This window comes from Wyeomyia smithii, chromosome 1, assembly GCF_029784165.1.
Source record: "Wyeomyia smithii strain HCP4-BCI-WySm-NY-G18 chromosome 1, ASM2978416v1, whole genome shotgun sequence".
Taxonomy (NCBI): Eukaryota; Metazoa; Arthropoda; class Insecta; order Diptera; family Culicidae; genus Wyeomyia; species Wyeomyia smithii.
This window is the reverse complement of record NC_073694.1, coordinates 204259279-204284894: the sequence shown is the minus strand read 5'-3', so window position 1 is coordinate 204284894 and position 25616 is coordinate 204259279. Positions and strand designations below refer to the sequence as shown.

The 25616-nt window shown below is 40.2% G+C and overlaps 1 protein-coding gene across 9 annotated transcripts in view; it reads right to left on the bottom strand.

The window, feature by feature from the left end:
• Window positions 1-25616, bottom strand: part of LOC129723978 (nucleolysin TIAR) — a 1146678-nt gene that overhangs the window by 42718 nt on the left and 1078344 nt on the right. For all 9 annotated transcript variants that reach the window (XM_055678526.1, XM_055678553.1, XM_055678581.1 and 6 more), the window contains one exon: window positions 15284-15386. In XM_055678526.1, coding sequence (XP_055534501.1) covers window positions 15284-15386 — 103 coding nt within the window. The remainder of the gene's footprint in view (window positions 1-15283; window positions 15387-25616) is intronic.

Here is a 25616-nt window from a genome sequence, read left to right as displayed (position 1 = left end):
AAAACCCACTTTCCTGGATCGACAGAGACCGAAGAACTGAATAGTGATGGGTCGCGGCAGGACAATTCGAGACATATGGCGTCTCGGGAGTCCATCCTGCTGGCCCGTCGACTGTTCACGGAAGCTTCAATAGGTTGGGCTCTAAGCTCATTCGACCCTATGAAGTCTCCTGGTCCAGACGGCATACTACCCATCTTTCTACAAAAATCGGCCGCAGTTATCATGTCCGAACTCATCAACCTCTTCAGAGCCAGCTTTATCCTGGGCCATATTCCGGATAACTGGCTGAAGGTGAAGGTAGTGTTTATCCCCAAAGTTGTAAGAAAGGACAAAACCCTACCTAAAACTTTCAGACCCATAAGTCTGACTTCATCGCTTCTCAAGTTGATGGAGAAAATAATGGATAAATATATCCGTGATGAGTTTTGATGAGAGACTCCCCGCTGAACAGGAACCAACATGCCTATCAAAGCGGCAAGTCAACAGAAACTGCTCTTCACAGCTTAGTGACGTTGATTGAAAAGTCCCTAAGTTATCAGGAGACGGCGCTATGTGCCTTTCTTGATATTGAAGGGGCCTTCGATAACACGTCCTTTGCATCAATCGATACGGCTCTTTCTCATAAGGGAATCGACCAAACTTCAAGGAACTGGATACACGCAATGCTCTCTAGCAGAGTGATCACAGCAACCTTGGGAGATTCGTCTGTAACAATGTCAGTGATCAAGGGGTGTCCGCAAGGAGGAGTTCTCTCGCCCTTGTTATGGTCACTAGTTGTCGACGCACTTCTCAACAAGCTTTCACAGCTTGGTTACGAGGTCATTGGATACGCCGATGACATCGTCCTCATCGTCAGAGGTAAAGATGACGCAACTCTGTCGAGCCGAATGCAAACGGCTCTGAATACCACCATGTCATGGTGTTTACAGGAGGGTCTAAACATAAACCCCTTAAAAACAGTCCTAATTCCATTCGGCAGACGAAGGACGATCTCCATCACTCCTCCAATACTGAGTGGAGTTAGACTGGGCTTCAGCAATGAAGTCAAATATCTCGGAATTATTCTGGACAAGAAACTGAACTGGTCTGCACAACTGGATCATGCCGCTAAGAAAGCGATCTCAGCGATCTGGGCCTGCAGAACTCTCTTCGGTAAGACCTGGGGACTGAAATCAGACTTGGCACTCTGGTCTTACAAGACCATTGCCCGACCAAGAATCACCTATGCTGCCCTAGTGTGGTGGCCTAAGGTGAACGAAGTGACTGCGCAAGCCAAACTCAAAAAAGTTCAAAGACTTGCATGTCTTTCGGTTACCAGCGCTATGCGAACAACTCCAACTGCAGCCATGGAAGCTATGCTTTGCCTACTACCTCTACATCTTCATGTGAAAAAGGAAGCAGAGCTTGGCGCTCTAAGGTTGCAAAGGAGGAAAACCATACTTGAAGGGGACCAAATCGGTTACCTTCGCATACTTAGGGAGTTCAAACTAACTCCGCTATTAACCACAGTCTCCGACTGGATGGACGTTAGGTCCAACATGGATATTCCATATAGAGTGATTGAAACAAACCGCTCTATGTGGAACAATGGAGGGCCTAATCTTCCACCTGGCATCGTCAATTTTTATACGGACGGCTCGAAAATGGGATCCCTAACGGGATCTGGTATATACGGACCCGGTATCAGGGAAACGTTTTCCCTGGGAAAATGGCCCACCGTTTTTCAAGCAGAGGTATATGCCATATATATCTGCGCAAAAATATGTCTGCAACGCAACTACAGACATGCGAAAATCGGTATATTCTCGGACAGTCAAGCAGCACTACTAGCACTTAAGTCCGTCAAATGCGCTTCCAAACTTGTTTGGGAATGCATTGAAACTCTACGGGAACTTTCCCGACAGAATTCAGTTTTTCTGTTTTGGGTGCCCGGACACTGCGGAGTCGAGGGTAATGAACACGCTGACTACCTAGCAAGACAGGGATCAGCTCAGCGGTTTATTGGTCCCGAGCCGTTTCTGGGTACGTCCATTTCCGCTATCAAAAGCGAACTATTAACTTGGGAAAGGCTAGAAATAGTATCCCAATGGCAACAGGCACAGGGTTGTAGACAAGGCAAACGGTTTATCTATCCGAACCCTGGAACCGCCAGAAAGCTACTTAGTCTAAATCGTAGTGACCTACGGATAATCACGGGACTCCTCACCGGACACTGTCCCGCTTTTTATCATTTAAAGAAAATCGGCGTAGTGTTGAACGACACCTGCCGATTCTGCAAATCTGAACCAGAGAGTTCAGAGCATTTGCTTTGCTCTTGCTTCCTCTAGGTACAACTTCTTAGGAAGTTACCTTTTAACTCCATACCAAGCATGGAGCTCCAATCCCAAGCAGGTCATTAGTTTCATCAACTATGTTGTACCTAATTGGGGTACAGGTTTACAACAAAACAGTTCTACTCCATCAATGAGTACGAACAATCCGTAACCTGTGCACAGCAATCGGGGCCCGCCACAAAAGACAATCAGCAAGAATGTCGCAGTGGCATTTCAGTACCCAGTGCCCTTCAGGCATACAGAGAAAAAATAGTATTGGTTGCCCACATCAAGATGTTTGTTGTCATCTCGATGAATGTTGAAAAATAGCTGAGAAATATCAAAAATAAGACATACGTTACCACCATTACAATACCAGTCTCACGCCTTCTGCCAAGCATCGCTAATTATGATTCCCTGGAGAAGTTCAGCTGTGTGTCCTTCTGGGACTGCGGAACTAGCTTTGTCAATAGTATGTCACAGTATTATAAAGTTTAACGAGAAGAAAGAGTAAGTGGGTTGCTTGGGATCAAACCCATGTTTCAATCCTTTAACATCAAATAGATTCGAACTCACGACCATCTGCTTGTCAAAGTGAACTCTGTAACTTACGCAGTTCCCCATTATAAGGGTTATACTGTTGCGTGTGTGAGAAAATCGGTCCATTTCCGCTGGTTGCCAACATGAAATGAGATTCATTGCGTCCAGGCATGGGGAAACACGGCATTCTAAAGCACGGGTAACCCCTCTGCTTATTAACCACGCAGGGCAATTCGTATTACTTTCCGCCGCGAGCTCAAGACAAAACACGGATAGCCATTCGTTAACACGCGAGTCAAAGGTTTTTGACTTCGGTACATGAGGCAACCGAGGGCTCACTGTGATCTTAATATGATGAGAATCGTATAATACAGGATAACTTGATGGCCATCGCATACAACCTCCTAACATATCAATATCAATTTTTAAACATTTTTTTTGCAAACATAAAGTTTAAGAAAGCACATGTAGGCAAGCGGGCTCCCGAGGTGTATTCACAAAGTCGGGGACACTCTGACAGATGTTTGCCGATACTGTCGAAGGGCTGTTTTATTTAGAACACTGTGAATTTTCATTTTGCATAAGCACTAAACGAAAATACCCACCGTGGCATACCTTTAAACACCACGTACTGGTGTGGTGGGTTCGGACATGTATGATTGCGTTTTTGAGAGAAAACAAAAATTAACAAAAAGGAAGAGCTAGTTAAAGAACGGATTTGGCCGCTTACAACATCTCTTTGTGACATATATAAGAGCCTGCTTCTGTTAAAATAAGTCATTTTACTATCGGATGGTGCGGGTAGCAGCAGTGGTAGCAGTAGCGGCAGCGACACTACCTCCGTAAAAACTCAGCCTTGTTTTGGTAACAACACGAGCTCTCTGAATGCTGGCAATAAAAATCTGTCGGCCGTCTTCGTTACTGGTACCGATAGAACACAAACGATCTGGAGCAGTGAGCTGGATTTTCATCTAGCGTCGTCACACATATTGGTGTCGGTAAAGATACAGAACACCGAACCAAATTCTGTGCAAACAAGGAAATATAACAACAGTGCCGATGGACGACCAACATCGCTGTTGCAATGCAATAGACCATTAATTTGGTTGGAAAATTCTTGAAATTTAAAGCAGGTACCATTGTTTGTTAAAAAGAGTTCACATAATTTTCAACGATCAAAACTTGAATTTTCATTCGTGTTTCATGGTGTGCATAGAAACCAGCTGGTCTTCAGTCATCGAGAAAAAATTACAATGCTGTCGATAGATGATCAACACTTGTTCGTTAGAAAATTCTTTCAGGTCGGAACAGGTTTTCTTTGAGCACCATAATTTATTGAAAAACAACAAAAGAGTCGTGTGCAATGCCACGACCTTAAAGGTTAACGTAGAACTACATAAAGCTGTCTGTTAGAACACTTGCATTGTTGCAATCGCATTTACAATAACTCTTTAAATGAGAGATACTAAGATTACGATACACTATCTCTTGTCAATTTCTATAACTTTCATCCAACAGTAATGAAATAACTCTCTAGATGAAGTGATGGCTCTGAAAAATTTCAAGATGCCAGCTAGGGTCGCTTCATGGCCTCTGAATATTACCACGAATCCGGAATTACTCATATAAGGTATACATTTTTGGCACTTTTCCAGGAATAGGAAGATGCAACATTCGATTTCAAAATAGCATCTCGAGTCGATTTTCGGATAAAGCCATGTTTGGCTATTTTCCAGGAACCGAAAGTCAACAGGGCCGTGAATCGACTTCAAATGCAATTTTAATTTTTTCAGTGTAACTATATAATTTCCAGGGATATTTTATTTGTTTTACGAACTAATTTTTGTCATATGACTTACATTTTGAGTTTAGTAAAGCGGGCAATGTATTTAGTTTGCGAGAATGCGAAAATGAACGGGAATAGAAGGTGTGACTTTGGGCTTAGAAAAAAATTCCCTCGTCCAGACGGGAATGTGTTGTTATTGAATGTGTTAAATATCATTGTTACTGATAACGAGAAACGCGATGATGTGATAATACATGCAATGATGGGTAGCTAACCAGTTTTATCTTACAGTATACTGTTTTTATTCAAAAGCATTCAACTAGCTTTCCGATTTAGCCCTTTTTCCATGAAAATACCCTTTTTGATATTGAACTGTATTGCCCTGTCAGTATTCTCTACTTAAAAATAATCACAAGGTTCTATTTCTAAACACTATATTTCACACCTTTACGGATATCTGAAATTTTCACTTTCACATTCACGCAACACTGCACTTGAATGAATCTCCATCATGGCAGCACTCTTTATATAACTATTCTCTTCGTACTTGAATAGACAAAAACATTCATAACATATGCATAGAAAATCCTCGAGTGTTTGTCCATTTTTGGAATTGTTTTTTTTTTAAGATTACGGAACGAACAATATTATTTTTAAAAGAATTTCAACAATATACATGAAAACAGATTTCATGGTGATAAAAAACGAAAATCGACTAATAGTAACGTGGGACAATAATGTGTAGAACGGTAGCGTAATCAGGATAGGATTCGGATCGAGTTTGAAGTGAGTTTAGATTAAATTTGGTTCTGGATTTTAATAGGTTCGATTTGGATTCAAGTTGGATTGCGGTTGGAAATCAATGGGAGAAGAATTGGTTTTAAATGGGATTTGGATTGGAATTTGAATTTGATTTTGATTGGATTCATACTGGACTTGAAAGATCGTTATTGAATTTGTAATTTATATGGATAAGATTTGGATTGGATTTACACTGAATTTAAATTTGATTCGGATTGGAATGGAATTTGGATTGAATTTTTATTAATTTTGGACAGGATTTGGATTTAGTTTTGGAGTGGATTTGGATTGGATTTAAATTTGGATAAGGTAGGATTTGGAGTCGATTTTTATTGGTTTAACTATGAATTTGACTGGATTTGCGCATGATTTGCATGGAATTTGAAGTAGATTTGAATTGGACGTGGATTGGATTTATATTAGGATTGATTTGAATTGAGATAGGATTTGAATTAGACGAGAAGTGGATTTATGCTGAATTCGGATTGGATTTGGATTTGATTTAGATTGTATTTGAGCGGGATTCGGACTGGATTCGGATATAATTTAGAATAAATTTGGATTGGATTTGAAGTCGATTTTGAGTTGATTTTGATTGGTTTTACTATGGATTTTGATTGGATTTGCGTTTGATTTACATGTACTTTGAAGCAGATTTGGAATCGGATTTGGATTGGAGTTGGATTTAAATGAGATTGAATTTGGATTGGATTTGGTCTGGATTGAGATTGGATTAGGATTGGATTTGTGCTGAATTTGGATTGGATTTGGATTGGATTTTTATTGGATTAGAACAGCGGTACTCAACCTTTTTTGTCCGCGTACCCCTTGGCGATATTATCCAAATCAATTGTACCCCCTGGCTAGGAATGTTCTTGCAGGGTGGAAGAGAGCAGTGGTAGATCATGTGGTGGTACTCTAGTTTAGGTTTCAAATTGAACTGTAATTTGTTTGATTGCTACAGTCATGTTTAAAGAGCAAGTTTGAACAACAACAAAATTATTATGAAAAAATTGCTTTGTCCGCCATTACTGATTTTTCTTTCGCGTACCCCCTTAAGGTTCTCGCGTACCCTTGGGGGTACGCGTACCCCAGGTTGAGAACCGCTGGATTAGAATATCATTTGACCGGAATTTATATTGGATTTAAATTGTATTTGACCTGGAATTGGACTGATTCTGGTTTGGGATTGGATATGATTCAGAGTAGATTTGGAATCGATTTTGAGTTGGTTTTGATTGGTTATAGTACGGATTTTGATTGGATTGGCGATTGATTTGTATGGAATTTGAGGAAGATTTGAATTGGATTTGAATTGGACGTGGATTGGATTTACATTCGGATTGGTTTGAATAAAGATTGGATTTGGATTGGATTAGGACTGGATTGGCGATGAATTGCATTAAGATTTGGTTTAGATTGTATTTAGACTGAACTCGGACTGGATTCGGGTTAGATTTGGATTGGATTTAGATTGGGTTTGGATCGAATTTGGAGTCGATTATGAGTTGGTTGTGATTGGTTTTGCTATGAATTTCGATTGGATTTGCGTTTGATTTGCATAGAATTTGAAGTAGATTCGGAATTGGATTTGGATTGGAGTTGGATTTGGATTAGATTTGCTTTGGATCGAATTTGTATTGAATTTGTATTGGATTTGTATTGGGTTTGGTATGGATTGAGATTTGCATTGGATTCGAATAGGGTTTGTACTGAATTAGGATTTGATTTGAATTGTATTTGATCTGGACTTGGAGTGAATCATAGGAATTGGATATGATTTAGAATAGAGATGGATTGGATTTAGATTCGATTTTGGTTATGCTCTGGATTTTGATTGAATTGGCGATTGATTTGCTTAGAATTTGAAGTAAATTTGGATTGCATTGGAATGAATTGAGATAGGATTTTGATTAAAGTTGGGTTGGAATTGGATTGTTTTGCGTGTAGTGTGTATGGTTTGGATTTGCATTAGATTTCGAGTTTCGAAGATTCAGATTAATTTTAGTTTGTTTTAAGCTTGCTTCATTTCGAATTCGGAAATATTGTTAGTTGTGGCTACAGGTAAAGCATCCTTAGTTGTTGGATTTGAAATGTTTTTAAAGCTTTTTATTTGCAAAATATTTCCCTTTAATTCTGGAAGTTATAACTTGATACGTGAAGTTTGAAGGAAGTTTTGCTAAATGGAAGACAAAAGAAAAAAAAAATTGCCCACTCACGCCGAGAACCCGACGTGGTCCTCGAAAATCGCAAAACAACTGAAATGCGCCAACCGTAATAGTGGAACCTACGATCGGCAGCCGAACTGGAAGGTGCTGAGGGCAGTCAAGGTAAATCCAGGACTCTCGGATCGACATATCGCTAAAATATATGATGCTAACAATAGCTATATCCGGAAAACCCACCTATAAGGTGGCTACCGTTCTTTCCGTACAAGTAAGGGTACCTCAAAAACGAGTGATACCGTTCATTAGGACTCATAGAAATTCTATTAAGTTTTGGCTAGATTTGGTTAGCTGTCACTACAGCCGGGAGGGGCTCCTAATTCCGCCCAGTCGAAAAGTATTAAGCAATAATCAAGAGGAATATGAAGGTGATGCGGGATGCTGCATCAGAAATTATAAGAAATTGGTTGAGAAACTGGAACAAACCAGCCACTGAGCTGGACGAGAGGTGTGTACAAAAAATGATTGCACGATTCCAAAAAAGTTCGCGATTTCATCCGACGACTGACGGAATAGCTTTCTTATATTTTCCTCTGAACGTACAATAGAATACATTCGTTGTTTTGCTTTCGTCTTGATTAGACGCAAATTGTTTATCTCCGTTTGATTCGCAAAATAACAATACACGAGTTATCGTACGGGTGTTTTTTTCTCGATTAGTTCTTGTGTGCGATAACAATAACCTGCAGTATATCGGCAGAAACATCTTCTGCACACTGGTAGGGGCAGGCTAATCCGCCAGTGATCTGATACGCAGCTGATATATCAGCAAGAATAATTCTCCCGCACCGCTGTTACCCCGCTGGCAGCACGGACCATCATACGATCGAGCGAGTGGAAGTCAACTACAAGTGGCATCTACAAGGTCGAGTGTAAGACACGGCCACTGTGTCACAACCAGGGTTGATATTTGTTGACACTCTTGAGTGAAAGTGAAAAAAAGCATCCATAAACGTTATTTTTTTACAATCCTTTCAGAGTTCTCCCTTCCCGCTTTTTGCATGAAAGTGAACTGTCAAAACACCTCATTATATTTCATGCGATGGAACCAAGACAGCAAAATCAGTTTATCATTATTATTAATATTATTATTATTATTGTTATTATTATAATTATTATTATTATTATTGTTACTATTATTATTATTGTTATAATTATTATTATTATTATTACTATTATTACTATTGTTATTAGTATTAGTATTACTGTCTTTTTTTTATTTTGATCCATTGTAGTTTGAAAATTTGTTTTTAAAATTTAATATCAACTACTTGATCCCCCCACCCCCCACATTCGAATATTTATCGTTTGTGTACGGTAGAGCGTAACGCTCCCGCAAAATGGACGACATGCAGGTGCAACTATTCCTGGATTTGGAAACAAATGGGGAAGAGATTGAGATATCCCCCATCAATTCCCCTCTACCTTCCCCGCTACCTAGCCCCATACCGAGGGTACCGGCAACACGGGTGAAAGCTTATCCAGATGCTTCGAAAGGTCCGTTCGTAGTTTACTTTAGGCCCATAAAGAAGCCCCTTAACATTATACAAATAGGCAAGAACCTGGCAAAACAGTTTTCGGCCGTAACCGAGATTACGAAGGTGAGGCCGAACAAACTGCGAGTTGTCGTGAGTAGCTTGAAGCAAGCAAACGCAATTGCTAGCTACGAGCTCTTCACGAGAGAGTACCGCGTGTACATCCCTGCCAAGGACGTGGAGATCGACGGTGTGGTTACCGAAGGAAGCCTCACGGTCGATGACATTCTGCGTCATGGGGTTGGCTGCTTCAAGAACCCCCTGATTCAAGATGTAAAGATACTGGATGTCAAGCAATTGCATTTAGTATCCATCGAAGAAGCAATTCCTCCCTTCGGATTCCTTCCGTGTAACAATCGCCGGATTCGCACTGCCGAACTACATCTCTTTGGACAGGGTTCGTCTGCCTGTACGCCTGTTCAAAGAAAAACGATCCCCACCGTAGTGATCATCTTCCAATCGTTATATCAATTGCTAATGGTTCAACTCCCCCGAACCCAATCAATATTTCCTACGACCTTACACCTAATATTGATTGGAAGTGTTATGAGTCTATTATAGCGCAATCTATCGAGACTCACGAGGAACTTCCTCCGGAGGAAGAATACGCGTTCTTAGCTGGCTTGATAATCGACGCCGCGACTCAAGCTCAGACGAAACCGATACCCGGGGTAACGATTAGACAGCGCCCTCCCAACAAATGGTGGGACAAAGAGTGCTCTGAGCTGTACGCGCGAAGGTCCGCGGCGTATAAGGACTACCGGGAGTACGGCACTGTCAACCTACTTCGAAAGTACGAGGCACTGGGCAGGCAGATGAAGAGCTTAGTAAAGGCGAAAAAACGCGGGTACTGGCGGCGGTTCGTAAACGCGTTGTCCAGGGAAACAGCGATGAGCACTCTTTGGGATACCGCCAGGCGCATGCGGAACCGTGACGTTTCGAATGAAAGCGAGGAGTATTCAGATCGCTGGATACTCGATTTTGCCAAAAAGGTCTGTCCAGACTCTGTACCGGAACAGAAAACCTTTCGCGACGCGTTATTAGTAACTACGGAAGAGCCTCCATTTTCGATGTTGGAATTTTCAATGGCTCTCCTGTCGCGCAACAATAAGGCTCCAGGGTTAGATAGAATAAAATTCAACCTGTTGAAGAATCTACCCGACTCTGCAAAAAGACGCTTGTTGGACTTGTTCAACAAGTTTCTTGAGCTAAACATTGTTCCGCACGACTGGAGGGAGGTAAAAGTCATTGCTATTCGGAAACCCGGGAAACCCGCCTCTGATCACAATTCATATAGGCCGATTGCGATGCTCTCTTGCCTCCGGAAATTAATGGAGAAAATGATCCTCTTACGGTTAGACAAATGGGTCGAAACAAACGGTTTACTTTCAGATACTCAATTTGGCTTTCGCCGGGGCAAAAGGACGAACGATTGCCTAGCGTTGCTTTCTACTGAAATTCAACTAGCCTTTGCTCGAAAAGAGCAAATGGCTTCTGCGTTCTTGGATATTAAGGGGGCTTTTGACTCTGTCTCTGTAGAAGTTTTAAGCGCGAAACTTCATTCGCAGGGACTTTCACTAAATCTGAATAACTTTTTGCTCAATTTGTTGTCAGAAAAGCATATGTATTTCTCACATGGCGATTCGACAACTTCCCGAATTAGTTACATGGGCCTTCCCCAGGGCTCATGGTTAAGTCCTATCTTATATAATTTTTACGTCAATGACATCAATGAATGTCTTGCAAATTCATGCACGCTAAGGCAACTTGCAGACGATAGCGTTGTATCCATTACTGGTAGTGAGGCTAGCGATCTGCAAGGACCATTGCAAGATACCTTAGACAATTTGTCTGAATGGGCTCTTAAGCTGGGTATCGAGTTCTCTCCGGAGAAAACTGAGTTGGTCGTTTTTTCTAGAAAGCATTATCCAGCTCAGCTGCAGCTCCTACTAACGGGTAAAACGATCTCTCAGGTTTTAGTCGCTAAATATCTCGGGGTCTGGAACAGAGGATTAATTTTCTTCGTACGATTACTAGAACCTGGTGGGGTGCCCACCCGAGAGACAAATTGAGGATTGAGATTGAAGGTCGACCTGCAATCTCAATCCAGATTTATGACTTTATATTTTGACTATATGGCTCAAGATATTAATCCTTCTTCATACGATTCCTCCAATGTCGCACTTTTAGATACTTCTAATAATGCTATATTCTTCGACACCACCATGAAACAAGACATTTCTGGTATCCCGGATCAATTGCGACCCCAAGAGATCCCTAAGATTTTTTCCAATAAGTTTGAACATGTTAGTTGTGATAAAGGGTTTTACACTGACGGATCTAATCTAGATGAGTCCACTGGCTTCGGTGTTTTCCACGAAAATTTTACCGCCTCCTACAAACTCGATGCTCCTGCTTCCGTGTACGTCGCAGAACTTGCTGCTATTCAGTACTCTCTTGGGATCATCGAAACCCTACCCATAGACCACTACTTCATCTTCACAGACAGTCTCAGTGCCATTGAGGCTCTGCGATCGATGAAGCCTGTGAAGCACACCCCGTATTTCCTGGGGAAAATACGGCGGTTTTCAAGTGCTTTAACAGATAAAAATTACCGGGTTACCTTAGCGTGGGTCCCTTCTCATTGCTCGATTCCGGGTAATGAAAAGGCTGACTCTTTAGCTAAGGTGGGTGCTATTGATGGCGATATTTATGAAAGACCAATTGCTTATGATGAATTTTATAGCATTTTGCGTCAGAGAACACTCAACAGTTGGCAATCATCATGGAACTCAGATGAACTGGGACGGTGGCTACATTCCATTTTTCCTAAGGTATCGACGAAAGCATGGTTCAAGGGGTTGGATGTAGGTCGGGACTTCATTCGCGTGATGTCCAGACTTATGTCCAATCACTATACGTTAAACACGCATCTCTTTCGTATAGGGCTTGTAGACAGTAATCACTGCGTTTGTGGCGATGGCTACCATGACATCGAGCATGTTGTTTGGTCGTGTGCCGAATTCTGTGATGTTAGGTCCGAGCTTATAGATTCCCTTCGGGCCCGAGGAAAACAACCGAACGTACCCGTTAGAGACATTCTGGGAAGCGGTGATCTCCAGTACATGACAAAGCTATACGGGTTTATAAAAAATGCTGGCATTAAAATTTGATTTCTTTTATCTATTTGCTAAAACACAATTTCTGTCACAAACTGAAAGAGAATGATACACCCGGCTGGAGACACTAAAACGAAGACTCGGCATCTCTATGTTTACGCAGACACCTCAGACCAAAACTGCTCAAATAGAACATCACTGGTTAGCCACGTACAAATGAATACATTCTGTAATATAAAATAGTTAAAAACAAAATTGTAACACCCCTCCTCTCACCTTAAATCCCCACTATCTTGTAGTCGGCCGCGAGAATAAAAAAAGGCCTCCCTCTTTTCCCTGCTAATTTAGAATTTAAAAAAAAATGTACTTGGCTCAGTTAAACATAAATTGTATCGTGCCGTGTCAAATAAACTATTTAAAAACGTACAATAGAATACATTTATTTTATTCCGCAAGTTTTTCAAATAGATAGGTTTTAGCAATAATTACTTAGTGACAACTATTTATACTAAAGTTAAGTTTTCGAAAATCGATAAAGAGATTATATTGCGCTGCCGTTTATCTTATAAATTCATGAAACATTAAGCGTTGCGTAATCTAAAAAAAAAATACTGTGTTGCGTCACTCGGCTGAAACTGAAAAATCAACGTCCTCCCACTCCATTTGCACTAAGACCGATTTTCGATCGCAGTAGGCATGGAAACAAAACAAACACGTGTCATAGTTTTTTGGTGATTATGCTTGAGTTGTTTGATAATTGCAATTTTGCTTTTCGAATTTTCATCTGCTCGATTACCAGAGCGAATTGAGATAATATATTCACAACATTTAACTTGCCTAGTAGTTTCGAAACAAATTCAGCCTGTCACATTTAATTGTTTATGAAAATAATAAAGCCTCTCTGATATTGAGTTTTGGATGCGTAAAAACCGGTAGGTCGTCATAAATCTCAACCCGGATTATTATTTCGGAGAAATTAGTCAATTTGCATTGTAAATTATCGAAGTTAAATTTGTTCTTGAAGCAAACAAAACTATCCTTCGCTAACCAGTTTAGAAGTGTCTACAGGGGAAAGCAGAAAGGGTGAAGAATTATTGAGTAATCAAAACGGGGTGACATTAACGGTTGGGGTTCTCCACTGAGAAGTACTGTACTAAAAATCATTTACAAACAGTGTGATGGAACATATTTCTCATCGAATCTAATTTCCATAACGATAAGCAGTGCGTACGAATTTCTGCTCGCTCATTAGTGAAAAGCGAGCTGACTGAGCCCATTAATTTCAAACCCATCTAAATTCAAAACGCGAACACACTCAATTAAACGCGCATAAAGCGAGAATGGTATGGCAGGGAAGCTCATCGATCGACAACACACAACACACTCGGCTCGGCCACAGCCCAGAAAGTAATATTTGCTGTGATTGCTAAATATTTCACAACCAACTGCTGACAATTATGGCGAACGCATGCCAAACATCATCTCATCACCATCATCAACAGTAGAGCAACATGATCCCCCATCATAACGGATTGCACTCTACTTCCCCCCACCAACATTGCACATTTTGCCTGTCACCCTACCGACTCTACAGAAGCGCGCCAAGTCTGGCTGATGAGTGCAGGTGACTCGGCAAAAAAATTGAAACAATCGCCTAATGTTTCAAATTTTCCGCACGATTTAATTCAATCTCGTTGGAGCTTGTTGGTTGTGAAGGACGAAAATGGGACGACGAAAGCCGACGCTCCTCGGCTGATAGCTGGCTGCGATCATCCACGAGCTAACCGAAGCCAGATTTTGGGGTTATCGCAGTTGCTCTTTGCCATTTGCCAAACAGAGTGAGCGAGAGTGAAAGAGAGAGCCGGAGAATCACAAAGCAACCATCATCGCATTCATTGGAGGTTGATGGGGTGAAGAGCTTTATTGAATCGAGCTTATGCTCTTGTTCCCATTTATCCGGTATCGAGCTTAATCGAAGGTGATGCTAGTTGATGAGGTTAATAGCAAGACAGTGACAGCCCCCCAGTGCAAGGGTAGCAAACAAGAAGAGGATACACGCTCGCAATTCGTGACATTTACATCCATTCATGCGAACGGATTATAAATCACGTCACAATGACTAGAATTGCTTGCAGCTTACGGGATGATTTGCATGTGTTTCAACTCGGAGCAGAAACTGTAGCCGTAAGCTGTTTAAATTTTATTGACGTCTGTAAGTCAGTCCACGCTGGACATAAATCTATCAATGAGTGTGCCATGAGTTTCTAGTTTTTTTTTTTGCTGGAGGCGCACGGTATGTAGAACGGCTCATTACAACGTTCTGCTCTGGACATGAATTGGGTGCCGGGCTCACATCTGTTCCAGTTTCCCAGGCGGCTTTGGGTTGCTTCTACACCAAGCATAAACATTTGCTAGAGCGAACCGTCAACGTGGTTGCACTTCACTATTATCACCTCGAACGAAAACAACAAAACAAAGCCACTCTTCAACCCATTCACACCGAGAAACAATGGAACAGTAACAAACAGGCATGAAAAAGCAGTCGACTAGGGGGGGTGACGGTCTTGACGGTGGGTTAGGAAACAGGGCAAAACCAAACACAGAGTGTATGAGAAAGAATGGAGGGGACAGAGAGCAAGGTTTACACACAGAGTGAGCTCAACACCACACACAAAACCTGGAAGAAATGGATCGTCATTTGCGTCAGCAACAGTGAGGAGAGTGAGACAGCGACAGTTTACAGAATACTCGGGTTTTTCTTCGTCGTCTTGTTTTTTTTTCTCAAACCATTTATAGTGAGGTAAAGAAGAAAAAAAACTGAAAGGCATAGAATTTTCCAGTCTCATTCGAAACTAGTCACAGTCATAGATAGGAGAGGGTGGAAAAGAAGTTTTACAATGAATCGGAGAGAGAGAGAGAGACAGAGAGTGAGGAGGAATGGTGGTAAAGATCCAGCGATACTCACATTCTGGCTTGGTTGCCGGTGGTTTTCTAGTGGCCCAGTTTGTCCTGATGGATCTCGATCCAAGCCATTGTCCATTCATGGCAGCTATTGCATTTTCCGCTTCCTGTTCGTAGATTAAAGGGAAAAGAAGAAAAAAAAATGAGTTAGAGTTAGCATAATGATAGAGACGACAGAAGGGGAAACAAGTTAGGATGATATCCCTGGAGCATCACAAAAGCTGATGACCTGGTACTTGACACGCACTGCTATTGGTAGAGTGGGGAAAATATGGCACTGATGGAACAAGTTTTAGTAAATTGTTATCGGTTTGAATAAATGTCAGTCAATTCGTAAATCAGTTTCTTAGAACTTCTTACATGATTATTTCTAGAAACTATGGACAGCGTTCTGCTTTCAATATAAGAGTGCATCACTTCTCTTGTCAACTAGAGAAACGATATTCTCAAGACACCAGAGCTATGTCCCATAAAGGTATATCAGTTCTACGGTGTTTCTGAGATTGCCAGTCAGTCTACAAGGGACACGGTATGATGCCATGAGCTTTTTTTTTCTCCCGTTGTGTTTCGCTCGAGTGGTGCATCACTACGATGCCAACTTTGAGCGCATATTCAGCCCTTAAAGGGGCTCGTAGTTAACGTAGAGGAATGGGTAAAGTGCTGGAAAGCTCTTGATGAGAAGAGTGACAATATTGAAACACATTACTAGCCGTACAGTTCCGTACTATTTCGGTACAGAAAGTTGAACGTGAACTGTTGAGTTTTTTTTAAACGTCAAAAATGATAAAAATATTAAATATATTTAACAGGTTTGAAATGTCAAAAATTTTTAGAGCATCTTTGCTGTGAAATTTTGTATATTGTGAAGTTTCATACCCATGAAAAAATTGTCCAAAATGAAGTAAATGAAAATACCGAAAGCAAAATTTTTGTTGCAATGTCAAATGTCTCAAAATTGCTTTAAACGTTGAGATTTGGTGTATTTCCTAAAATGTTGCTTAGGAAAATGTTGACTTTCTGGGACTTTCAAAATTTTTTAACTGGGAGAGTGAAATAATTTTGGATCGAAGGGTTTGAATGCAACTGAGATATTCATGACAATCAGCAGCAAAGCGTGACTAGGTAACAATCGGGACGGGAAATGTTAACACAGAGTCTCTTTTTCTCCCAAGTTGCAGTAAAATTATCTTGTAAGCAATAATTGTGGTTTAATGTATTTTCAAATAAAGGTAACATGCAAAAAAAATTACATTGATCGACATTAAATCGGAGAAAAATAGAAGATGAGAGTTTTTCAACCGTTTCTATGAATTTTAGTGCCCTTAGCTGCCACAGAAATGCGTCAAAAATGTTGTGTTCCTTTTGAGAGAAGTTAGAGTCTATCACCTCTGCTTTGTACCATGTGTGCGCCTACATTTCCGACGTTAGTGTTTACTTAAAGAGCGACTGAAGCTGCGGAAGGCTCGTTAAAAAAATTATACATACATAAATAATGTAGCATTCTAGGGGTGAGAGCGTTAGCTTTTGTGACATGGTGGCAAGGGAAGGTGGGTTCAAAAATTGGACAGTAATAAGTTACATTATTTAGGTACGTCCCCTAGTACCTGCTTGTCCTTAATATAAACAAGTAGTCCCACATACATCTTTTCTAACAAACGTAAATCAGAATTGCGGAACATACCCCAACTATAAGAGCATAGTGTATCCTGTGATCCAATAGTGGAGGAAGTAATTTATAAATAATATGATCATCAATTAACGAACTTCACCTGTGAAACAGTTTCTATAATAGACTATAATTATATGAGTAACTAGCTAACCCGGCAAACTTCGTCCCGCCCATTCTTGTGTTTAATTGAATAATTTCAAATTTTCCAAATTCATTGATTTCTTTTCTTGCGATGTGTTTATTAGGGTGGGGAATCGTCAAATGCAAAAAAAAAGAAACTTGATGGCAGAAAGCCAGAACCAAGTTTTTTTTCATTCTATTTGGAGCCTTGCCTTCAGTACATCACCTCTATTCCGGAAATACTTATATTGGGTGGTATTCAGTTATTTTCGTTGTTTTCCAGAAACTGAAAGTGGTCATCTTCGAATTCAAGATGGTGTCCAGGGTCAATGCTTGGCTTCTATACATTATTTCGATTACGGAAATATTCATATGTAGTAGTATTCGGCTATTTCCCAGAAGTTGCCATCTTACAATTCAAAATGGTGTCTGAGGTCACTTTTCAGCTCCATGCATCATTCTGGTTAAAGAAACACTCATATTGGGTGGTATTTGGTCACTTCAGGTTATTTTCCAGAAACCAGAAGTCACCATCCTGGATTTTAAAATGGCATTTGGAGACAATTTCTGGCTCCTGAGCGTATTTCTGGTACAAGAAACACCCATAATAGGTGTTATTTAGTCATTTTCGGCTGTTTTCTAGAAACCGGATGTCACCATCTTAGAATTCAAAATGGTGTCTGTGGTCGATTCTAACTCCTGTGTATCATTCTGGTATCGAAGCATATCCTGTTGGATGAAAATCAGCCATTTTTGGCTGTTTTTCAGAAACCGGAGAAAATGGTATTTGGAGACAATTTCTGGCCTCTGAGCGTCATTCTTGTTGAAGAAACACCCATATTGGGTGGTTTTTGGTCATTCTTGGCAGTTTCCCATTCATTTGGAGACAATTTCTGGCCTCTGAGCGTCATTCTTGTTGAAGAAACACCCATATTGGGTGGTTTTTGGTCATTCTCGGCAGTTTCCCATTCACCGGAAGTCGTCATCTTACAATTCACAATGTTACCTGAATGAACAACAATGTTGTCGATTTGTGGCTTCAGTGCATCATAACAATCCCGGAAATACCCATATTGAGTGTTATTTGGTCATTTGCCACTGTTGTTTTGGAACCGGAAGTCGCTATATTGGATTTTAAAATGGCATTTGGAGACAATTTCTGGCCTCTGCGCGTCATTCTGGTTAAAGAAACACCCATATTAGGTGGTATTTGGTCATTTTAGTCTCTTTTCCAGTCACCGGAAGTCGCCATTTTACAATTCACAATGTTGTCTGAGGTCGATTTGTGGCTGAGTGCATCATAAAATACCCATATTTGGTCATTTGCCGCTGATTTTAAGAAACCGGAAGTCGCCATCTTGAATTTCAAAATGGTATTTGGAGACAATTTATGGCCTTCGAACGTCATTGGTATTTGGTCATTTTCGGCAGTTTTCCAGTCACCAGAAGTCGCCATTTTACAACTCAAAATGTTGTCGGAGGTCGATTTGTGGCTTCAATGCATAACAATTCCAAAAATACTCATATTGGGTGGTATTTGGTCATATCTCGCTGTTTTTCAGAAACCGGAAGTCGCCATCTTGGATTTCAAAATGGTATTCAGAGACAATTTCTGGCCTCTGCGCGTCATTCTGGTTAAAGAAACACCCATATTGGGTGGTATTTGGTCATTTTCGTCTCTTTTACAGTCACCGGAAGTCGCCATCTTACAATTCAAAATGTTGTCTGAGGTCGGTTTGTGGCTTCAATGCATCATAACAATTCCTGAAACACCCATATTTAGTCATTTGCCGCTGTTTTTCAGAAACCGGAAGTCGCCATCTTGGATTTTAAAATGATATTTGGAGACATTTTCCGGATAGAAACCGGAAGTTTCCATCTTAAATTTAACAATGGCGTCTGGAGTAGAAAATTGTTCTTGCTCTCAAAACCTCAACATATCAAATTTGGTTCCATTTGCTTGATTATTCCTCGAGATGTGCAGAAATTTGTGTGGAATCCCTTATTTCAGAAGAAGGAGGGGTGTCGAAACATTATAGACATCTTTGTTACCCCTAAAAATATTCACCTGCCGAATTTGGTTCCATTTATTTGGTTAGTTCTCGAGATGTGCAGGAATTTGTGTTTCATTTGTTTGGAACCCCTCCCTCACATAAGAGGGAGGGGTGACGAACCATTATAGACATACTTATTACCTCTAAAAACATTTACATGCCAAATTTGGTTCTATTTGGTGGATTGGTTCTCGAGCTGTGCGAAATTTGTGTTTCTTTTGTATAGGCCCCTCCCTTTAAAAGAGGGAGGGGTGTCAAACAATAATGGTTTTATTTATTACCCCTAAAAACATCCACCTGCCAAATTTGGTTCCATTTGCTTGATTAGTTTGCGAGATGTACATGAATTTGTATTTCATTCGTATGGGACCCCTCCCTTCCAGAAGAGGGAGGAGTATCGAACTATTATAGATATATTTGTTAGCCCCAAAAACATCCACCTGCCAAATTTGGTTCCATTTACTTTCTTAGTTTTTGAGATGTGCATGAATTTGTGTTTCATTTGTATAAGACCCCTCCCTTCCAGAAGAGGGAGGGGTCTCGAACTATCTTAGTCACCTTTCTCGGCTCCTAAAACCCCTATATACAAAATTTCACGCCGATCGGTTCAGTAGTTTCCAAGCCTATATGGAACAGACAGACAGACAGAGCTGCATTTTTATATGTATAGATAATCGTACTAAAACCACACACACATATCTTAAAACCTCCGTGGACAAAATAAGAAAATGGGTAGTGAGTGGTGCCTTCCGGGTAAGTTTCAGACAAATACAGTTTTTTTTTAGTAATTTGGATATTTTCAGTATATATAGTTATAGTAACATATGTACTTATGTTCAATCTATTATTTCTTTAACATGTAGCATAAGCAATTCGACTCTAATTAGTTTGGACGATGAATTTAAAAGCAATACCGCAACTATTGGATCACCTACCCTAAACCTTTTCGGATGATGTGTAAGGAACGGGGTTACCGTTACATCCATCCCCACCTCCATTTGCTGTGAGTCTTCTTGAAGAGAAAGATTTATATCAGCCTGTCATGGTGGTCTCTAGATAGGAATAATATTGTTACAACTCTCTATATGAGTTCCACAATTTTTTTTTGTTTTCGTGTGGGCAAATCTAGGTACGTGAAAATTTTACTCCTGGACTCCTATGTTTAATAACGTACCGAGTCGAGTGACAGCAAAAATCGAACGTGTGAGGCATGTCGAGCTTCTCGTCGGTTTATGTGGAAAGCGTTATGGTATTCGTTCTAGGCATCTATACTGTTGCGCTTCGGGTTGAACTACTCTCCGTTCTTGAAAACCACCTTGGTAAAAAGCTTTTTGTGAGTGCCAGTTATGTCGGCTGGCTCGTTGCCCTGGCTTTCTCTTGCACCTTTGCATCTTTTAATTCCTCCGTGTGTATCGCCTAATATTTTCGCGCATTCGTATCCGTCGAATTGCGGCGGAATTGCCGTCGCCTATCATTACTTATGTTAAGCTCGACCTCGAACTGTATTGTCTTCGGCCTAGGGTTGTAAACGGTCAACGGTTCCGTTTGATTTCACTTTCTTAGCGTGCGTCACAGTAGGCTTTCGTTCGTAAATGTAGAACAACCGTCGCCTCTCACAGCAAGAACAGGATGGTCAACCGACACTCGCACTTGATGCATACTTCATTCGTTTGGCGATGTTTTCTTTCCTTTTTCTGACTACTTTGTTCTGTCTATGTTGAGAAATATTATTACAAGATCAATGATACAAGTAATTTTCAAAATCTCCATACACAACGTGCGTAATTTTCATTTCTAGGAAAAATGTCGTTTGGGTAAAAAAACGTCGTGGTGGTGATTACTCGTTCGACATATTTATTCAAGAATGTATTTAGACAGCGAAGCTTGCCACTGTTAGAATAAAAAGAATACTATTATCGCAGTGAAAAGTGGTTCTACCGAGACTATTTACCAGCCTGCTTCGGCCTTCTTCTAGCATTCTGTTCCTGAGCCTCCTTCGACTGTCGACACCCGACCGTCCAACTCCCTCGCAATTGATTCTTCCTCCTTTGTGTGTCACGAGCGGGGGTGTTTCTTAAGTCCGACTCCAGGCAAATCTTGACACTCACATATCTGAATTCCATATAATAAACATTTCGCGGTCACTAGATCTCGAAGTTCTCAACCACGCCTTCGTCACTTCGCAAGCAAAATCATTCTTTAATCGGCTATCTCTGGCAAACAACTTAACTGACTTTTCTAACAAGTTGATCGCTCTCGAAATGCTGATACGATCCTTGAGCTACAAGAATTCGAACGAGTCTCTCCATGTAGCGTGGGCAGCACATGTTGTTCAGAGTCTCACTATAACCGTATAAATCCAGTGAATCATCGCAGGTTTTAATCTCCATTTCATCGCAAACTCTTGCTTTCTTGCTTATCACGTAATCTAGATGTGAGTTTCAATTTGGGTTTTCATCTAATATAACTCCTAGATATTTTACTTCCGACGAATATTTTACTACGGATCCGTTCAGTGTTCTGAACGTCGTCTTTTTCCTGCGAGTGAATGGGACGAGCTCTGTCTTGCATGTGTTCATATTAAACCCTTCATTCTGATACCACTAAGCAAAGCATTGGTGCTACATTCCGATTCGGAACTCGACCTTCTGTTTTTTTTTATTCACAGACTGACACCACTGTAAAGTACAATTTAGTGCAGATTGCATTCTGTCGTTAATCGTGTTGTCGAATTTTCCACGAGCAATTATAACTAAATTATCATTGAAGACGTAGACTTAAAAACCTGCAAAAGCTCATCCACAATAAGTGACCACACAGTGAAGGAGATAGCACTCCAACCTGGGGACTTTCACTTGTGGTTTTCACCGTTATTGGCAAGCTTCCCAATTCTGCATATATCTTTCTTTTGTTTAGCATTTCCATGATCCAAAGCATAATGTTGGGTTGTGCGTTATATTAAGTGGTGAGACGCATTATCAAAAGCACCCTCTATATCGAGAAATGCTACTAACGCAATTTCTTTACTGTTAAGTATATTTTATATTTTTGTCACAAGGCTGTGCAATGTGACTGGATATTTTTAGAAATGATAAGCAAATTGGGGCTTATTTAGAGGATATGTCTATCAAATGCATGATTTGATATATTCATTTATTAATTTTTCCATAACCTCTAATATAGATGACTTATTGCTCCAAATGCCTTTGGAGTTGTTTTATCCTTTCTCCCTGCCTTAGTAATAAAGAGAGCACGTGCTGGACTCCATATCTTGGGCCGAACAGATAACTTGCTGAGAAAATGTTCATTAAAGATTCAAGTAATGGTTCTCGTGCTTCCTGAAGAAGTGTGACGTCACAGCCCGCGAAGATTACCCAATGTTCCGTCACGATGCATCAGAATTCAGGCTAGAAACCATAGTTTGCTGCCGAGCTTACTCAATACTGTAGAGAATCAAAACAATTTTCACATGAACTAGAGCATTAGCTTGCCGCAGAGTTCACTTAACTCGCAGGAAACACCTTGCAATAACATAGCATTCTAGAGCATTCCTATTATGAATTGTTGGCCGAACAGAACGATAACAACTAACGAGGCATTTTTATTATGAAACCAAACAGATAAATGACAAAAACACCCTTTTTATGAATAGTATTAAAACAATAACCACGCGTCCTAGTTATAAGGCGTCGAACGATCGGTGGCTTACGAAATGTAAATATCCTAACGAGCATGCCACACAATGTTTACCTTTTCAATTTAACTATAAGCAAAACAGAAGCCGGAGGCACAGCGTCACTCACGGTTACCTTTAGGCACTCACGGTTGCGCACGGTACCGAGAGCTTGCGCGCTCTCGGATACTGACAAGTAGCGCGCGAACAAATACCGTACGCTCTCGCACGTTACTCCGATGCACGCGCTCTATTACGCCCGCGGTATAATAAATAATATGTACTAAAATTCAACTCGAAAACGAAACAGAATAATAAATACTATAGGTTAGAATAGAACCGCTAGATAGGCGATAACTCAGGTCGGAGGAGAAGAGTCTCTCCGCTCTCCGCAAAATTGTAACTTAATAAAATCAATCATCTTTATCTATCATCCAAAAGAGGTGATTCCGCGAATCGAATGTTCGCGTACAGGACTTCGTGTGTTTCATTTCTAAGTGATCACAGGTCCTGGTAGAGCTCTAGCTAGCGCTACAGAAGTGCAGGGAAAACTTCATTTTTTCCAGGTGACTTGAATGGTTCGAATGAATTCATTGCCCACTCAACAGTAGATTTTGTGAAAATGGTATTAACTATATTTGGAGCGATTCCTGCAGTCCTTTTTGGCCTACAGTCCTCTACTTCTCCCTATCGTCTCGAGATACTAAAGCTAGCCCTGGAAAGTAAATCTGCATTATTACTTGACGCGTTACATCAGTGTTTTTTTAAATTACTCAGACCATTTCGATGGTTCTTCCAGAGTATTTTCTATAATTCTGCCACTTCTGGCCTACGTATTCAAAATACGATCTTCAGCTTCTTCTCTTAAATTTTCTCAATTCGTTGTTGTAAACAGTAACTCCCTTTGCCCAGAGGACTTTGCTTTTTTTTTTTCAAACTACTTAGAGTTTTGTTCCATCAAGGTACATCTCTAATTGAAATTTTTGCTTTACGGGACTGTTGGCCTCATATGCCTGAATTTTTTTGCCAGTAACATTTAGTGCCACACTATCTAATTGCTATGTTGATTCAATTGAAAAGTTTGGTGGTATATTTTTTCAAACTGAAATTTTTGTTTATACAGTTAGTGCTCCTAGGATTTCTGCATATTACTGTTACTAGTTTCCCAGCATTATAATTAAACGCTATATGTTTCCTCATATGAGAATGCCAGTTATAATTGTCGATGAAATTGTTGGGGTGCAAAGTGTTAGGTCTTTTCTATTTTATTTGTAACAAATGTAGGGTGCACACAGAACAAAAATGGTGATAATTAGAAATGGTGATTTAATGCACCGTGTTTTGAAACCTTTCCAGCAATGATTTAGCTCAGTTTTCTTGAAGAAAAAAGTTGAAAATAATTTGCTATTCGACTGTTCTTATTAATTGTGTCTCCTGCAAAATCTACTGAACGGTATATATACCGTTTTTGCTCTCCACAGCTCGATTTTAAACACTCCTTTGTTATTTTGGAATCGCCTGACTATCCCACACTTTTCATCAAAATATTAAATTTTTTGAGATGGTTTTCTTTGGGCTGGTTAGGACCCAGTTACACACACGGCGTAATGACGCCTTCCCCATACAAAATAGAAGGCGTGACGGCGATCACACCTTTAATTTTCTATAGAGAAGGCGTCATTACGCCGTGTGTGTAACAGGGCCTTTAGTGATGGATAATGACATTGTACAGTCGGCAGTTCATTCAGTTCATTTCGCTGATATAAATGTATGTTTAATTTTTAGACTTTCTAAATCATATTTCTTTCAGGCTCAGCTTAGAGGAAGCCAAATAAAAATATTAACTAATCTAGTTTTGCTAAAATGGAATATATCTTTATAAAAAAAATTTTCTCTGTAGACCATCAGTTACAGGAGTGTTTGGTCAATATTACTTCCAGACATAGCCTTTTATTCTTCCTGAAACTAAACTGACATGTTACAGGGAGATTACATCAGAAAGTTTACCATTTTGAGAAAGAGATAACTAAGTTGAAATCTACATTTCCTCGGTCAGATTCACTGTCTTCTCAAAAATGAAAATCCGCTATACAGGGTGTTGGGCAGCTCACTTAAAGTCATTCAAGGGGTAATAGAGGTTCCTACATGATGAAAAAAATCGTTCTATGCACATGGCCAAAATTTTACTACTGCAGAGTTGTTATCTTTTTTCCAGTTTTCGGTTATGTTTGCCTTTAACAAGCTCTAGCACAAGAAGTGTGATAGCCAGCTCAATTCTGTTGGTTTCGTTGGAAAGCTAAGAAAAATTTCGTAATCAATAGTGTCTTAACCCTCTCCCGCTCACGAGGTTTTTCATGATTTAAAAATACTTTCCGGGTCAATTTAGGCAAAATACTTGCCAGGGTAGTTGTAATCACTGTAAAACATTGTATTTTGAAGAAAAAATCGAACTTTGAAATGGCACCTATGAGCACAGCAGGGACTTTTTTCAAAACACGAAAAAAAAAAAAAATTCTCCGATACTTAACTATTTGAAGTATTTATTAAAATACTACAGAAAATAATGTAAAACAAAGTAGTTTTCGAAGAAAAACTTAGTTTATGACTATTAGATAATTTATTTTTCATGGAATAAGGAAAAACAATTTCTCTCTTTCAATATGCAAAGAGGAACATTGCACTTCGAACACCTACAGTGCGTGAAGCGATCACGATGCTGACATTGGAAACATCTTTGTCTATTTCCAAATACTGGCCAATGTGATGTTTCATCATAACGGAACTTCTTCGGTGTAACTTGTACAACTTTGGACGGTCTTCC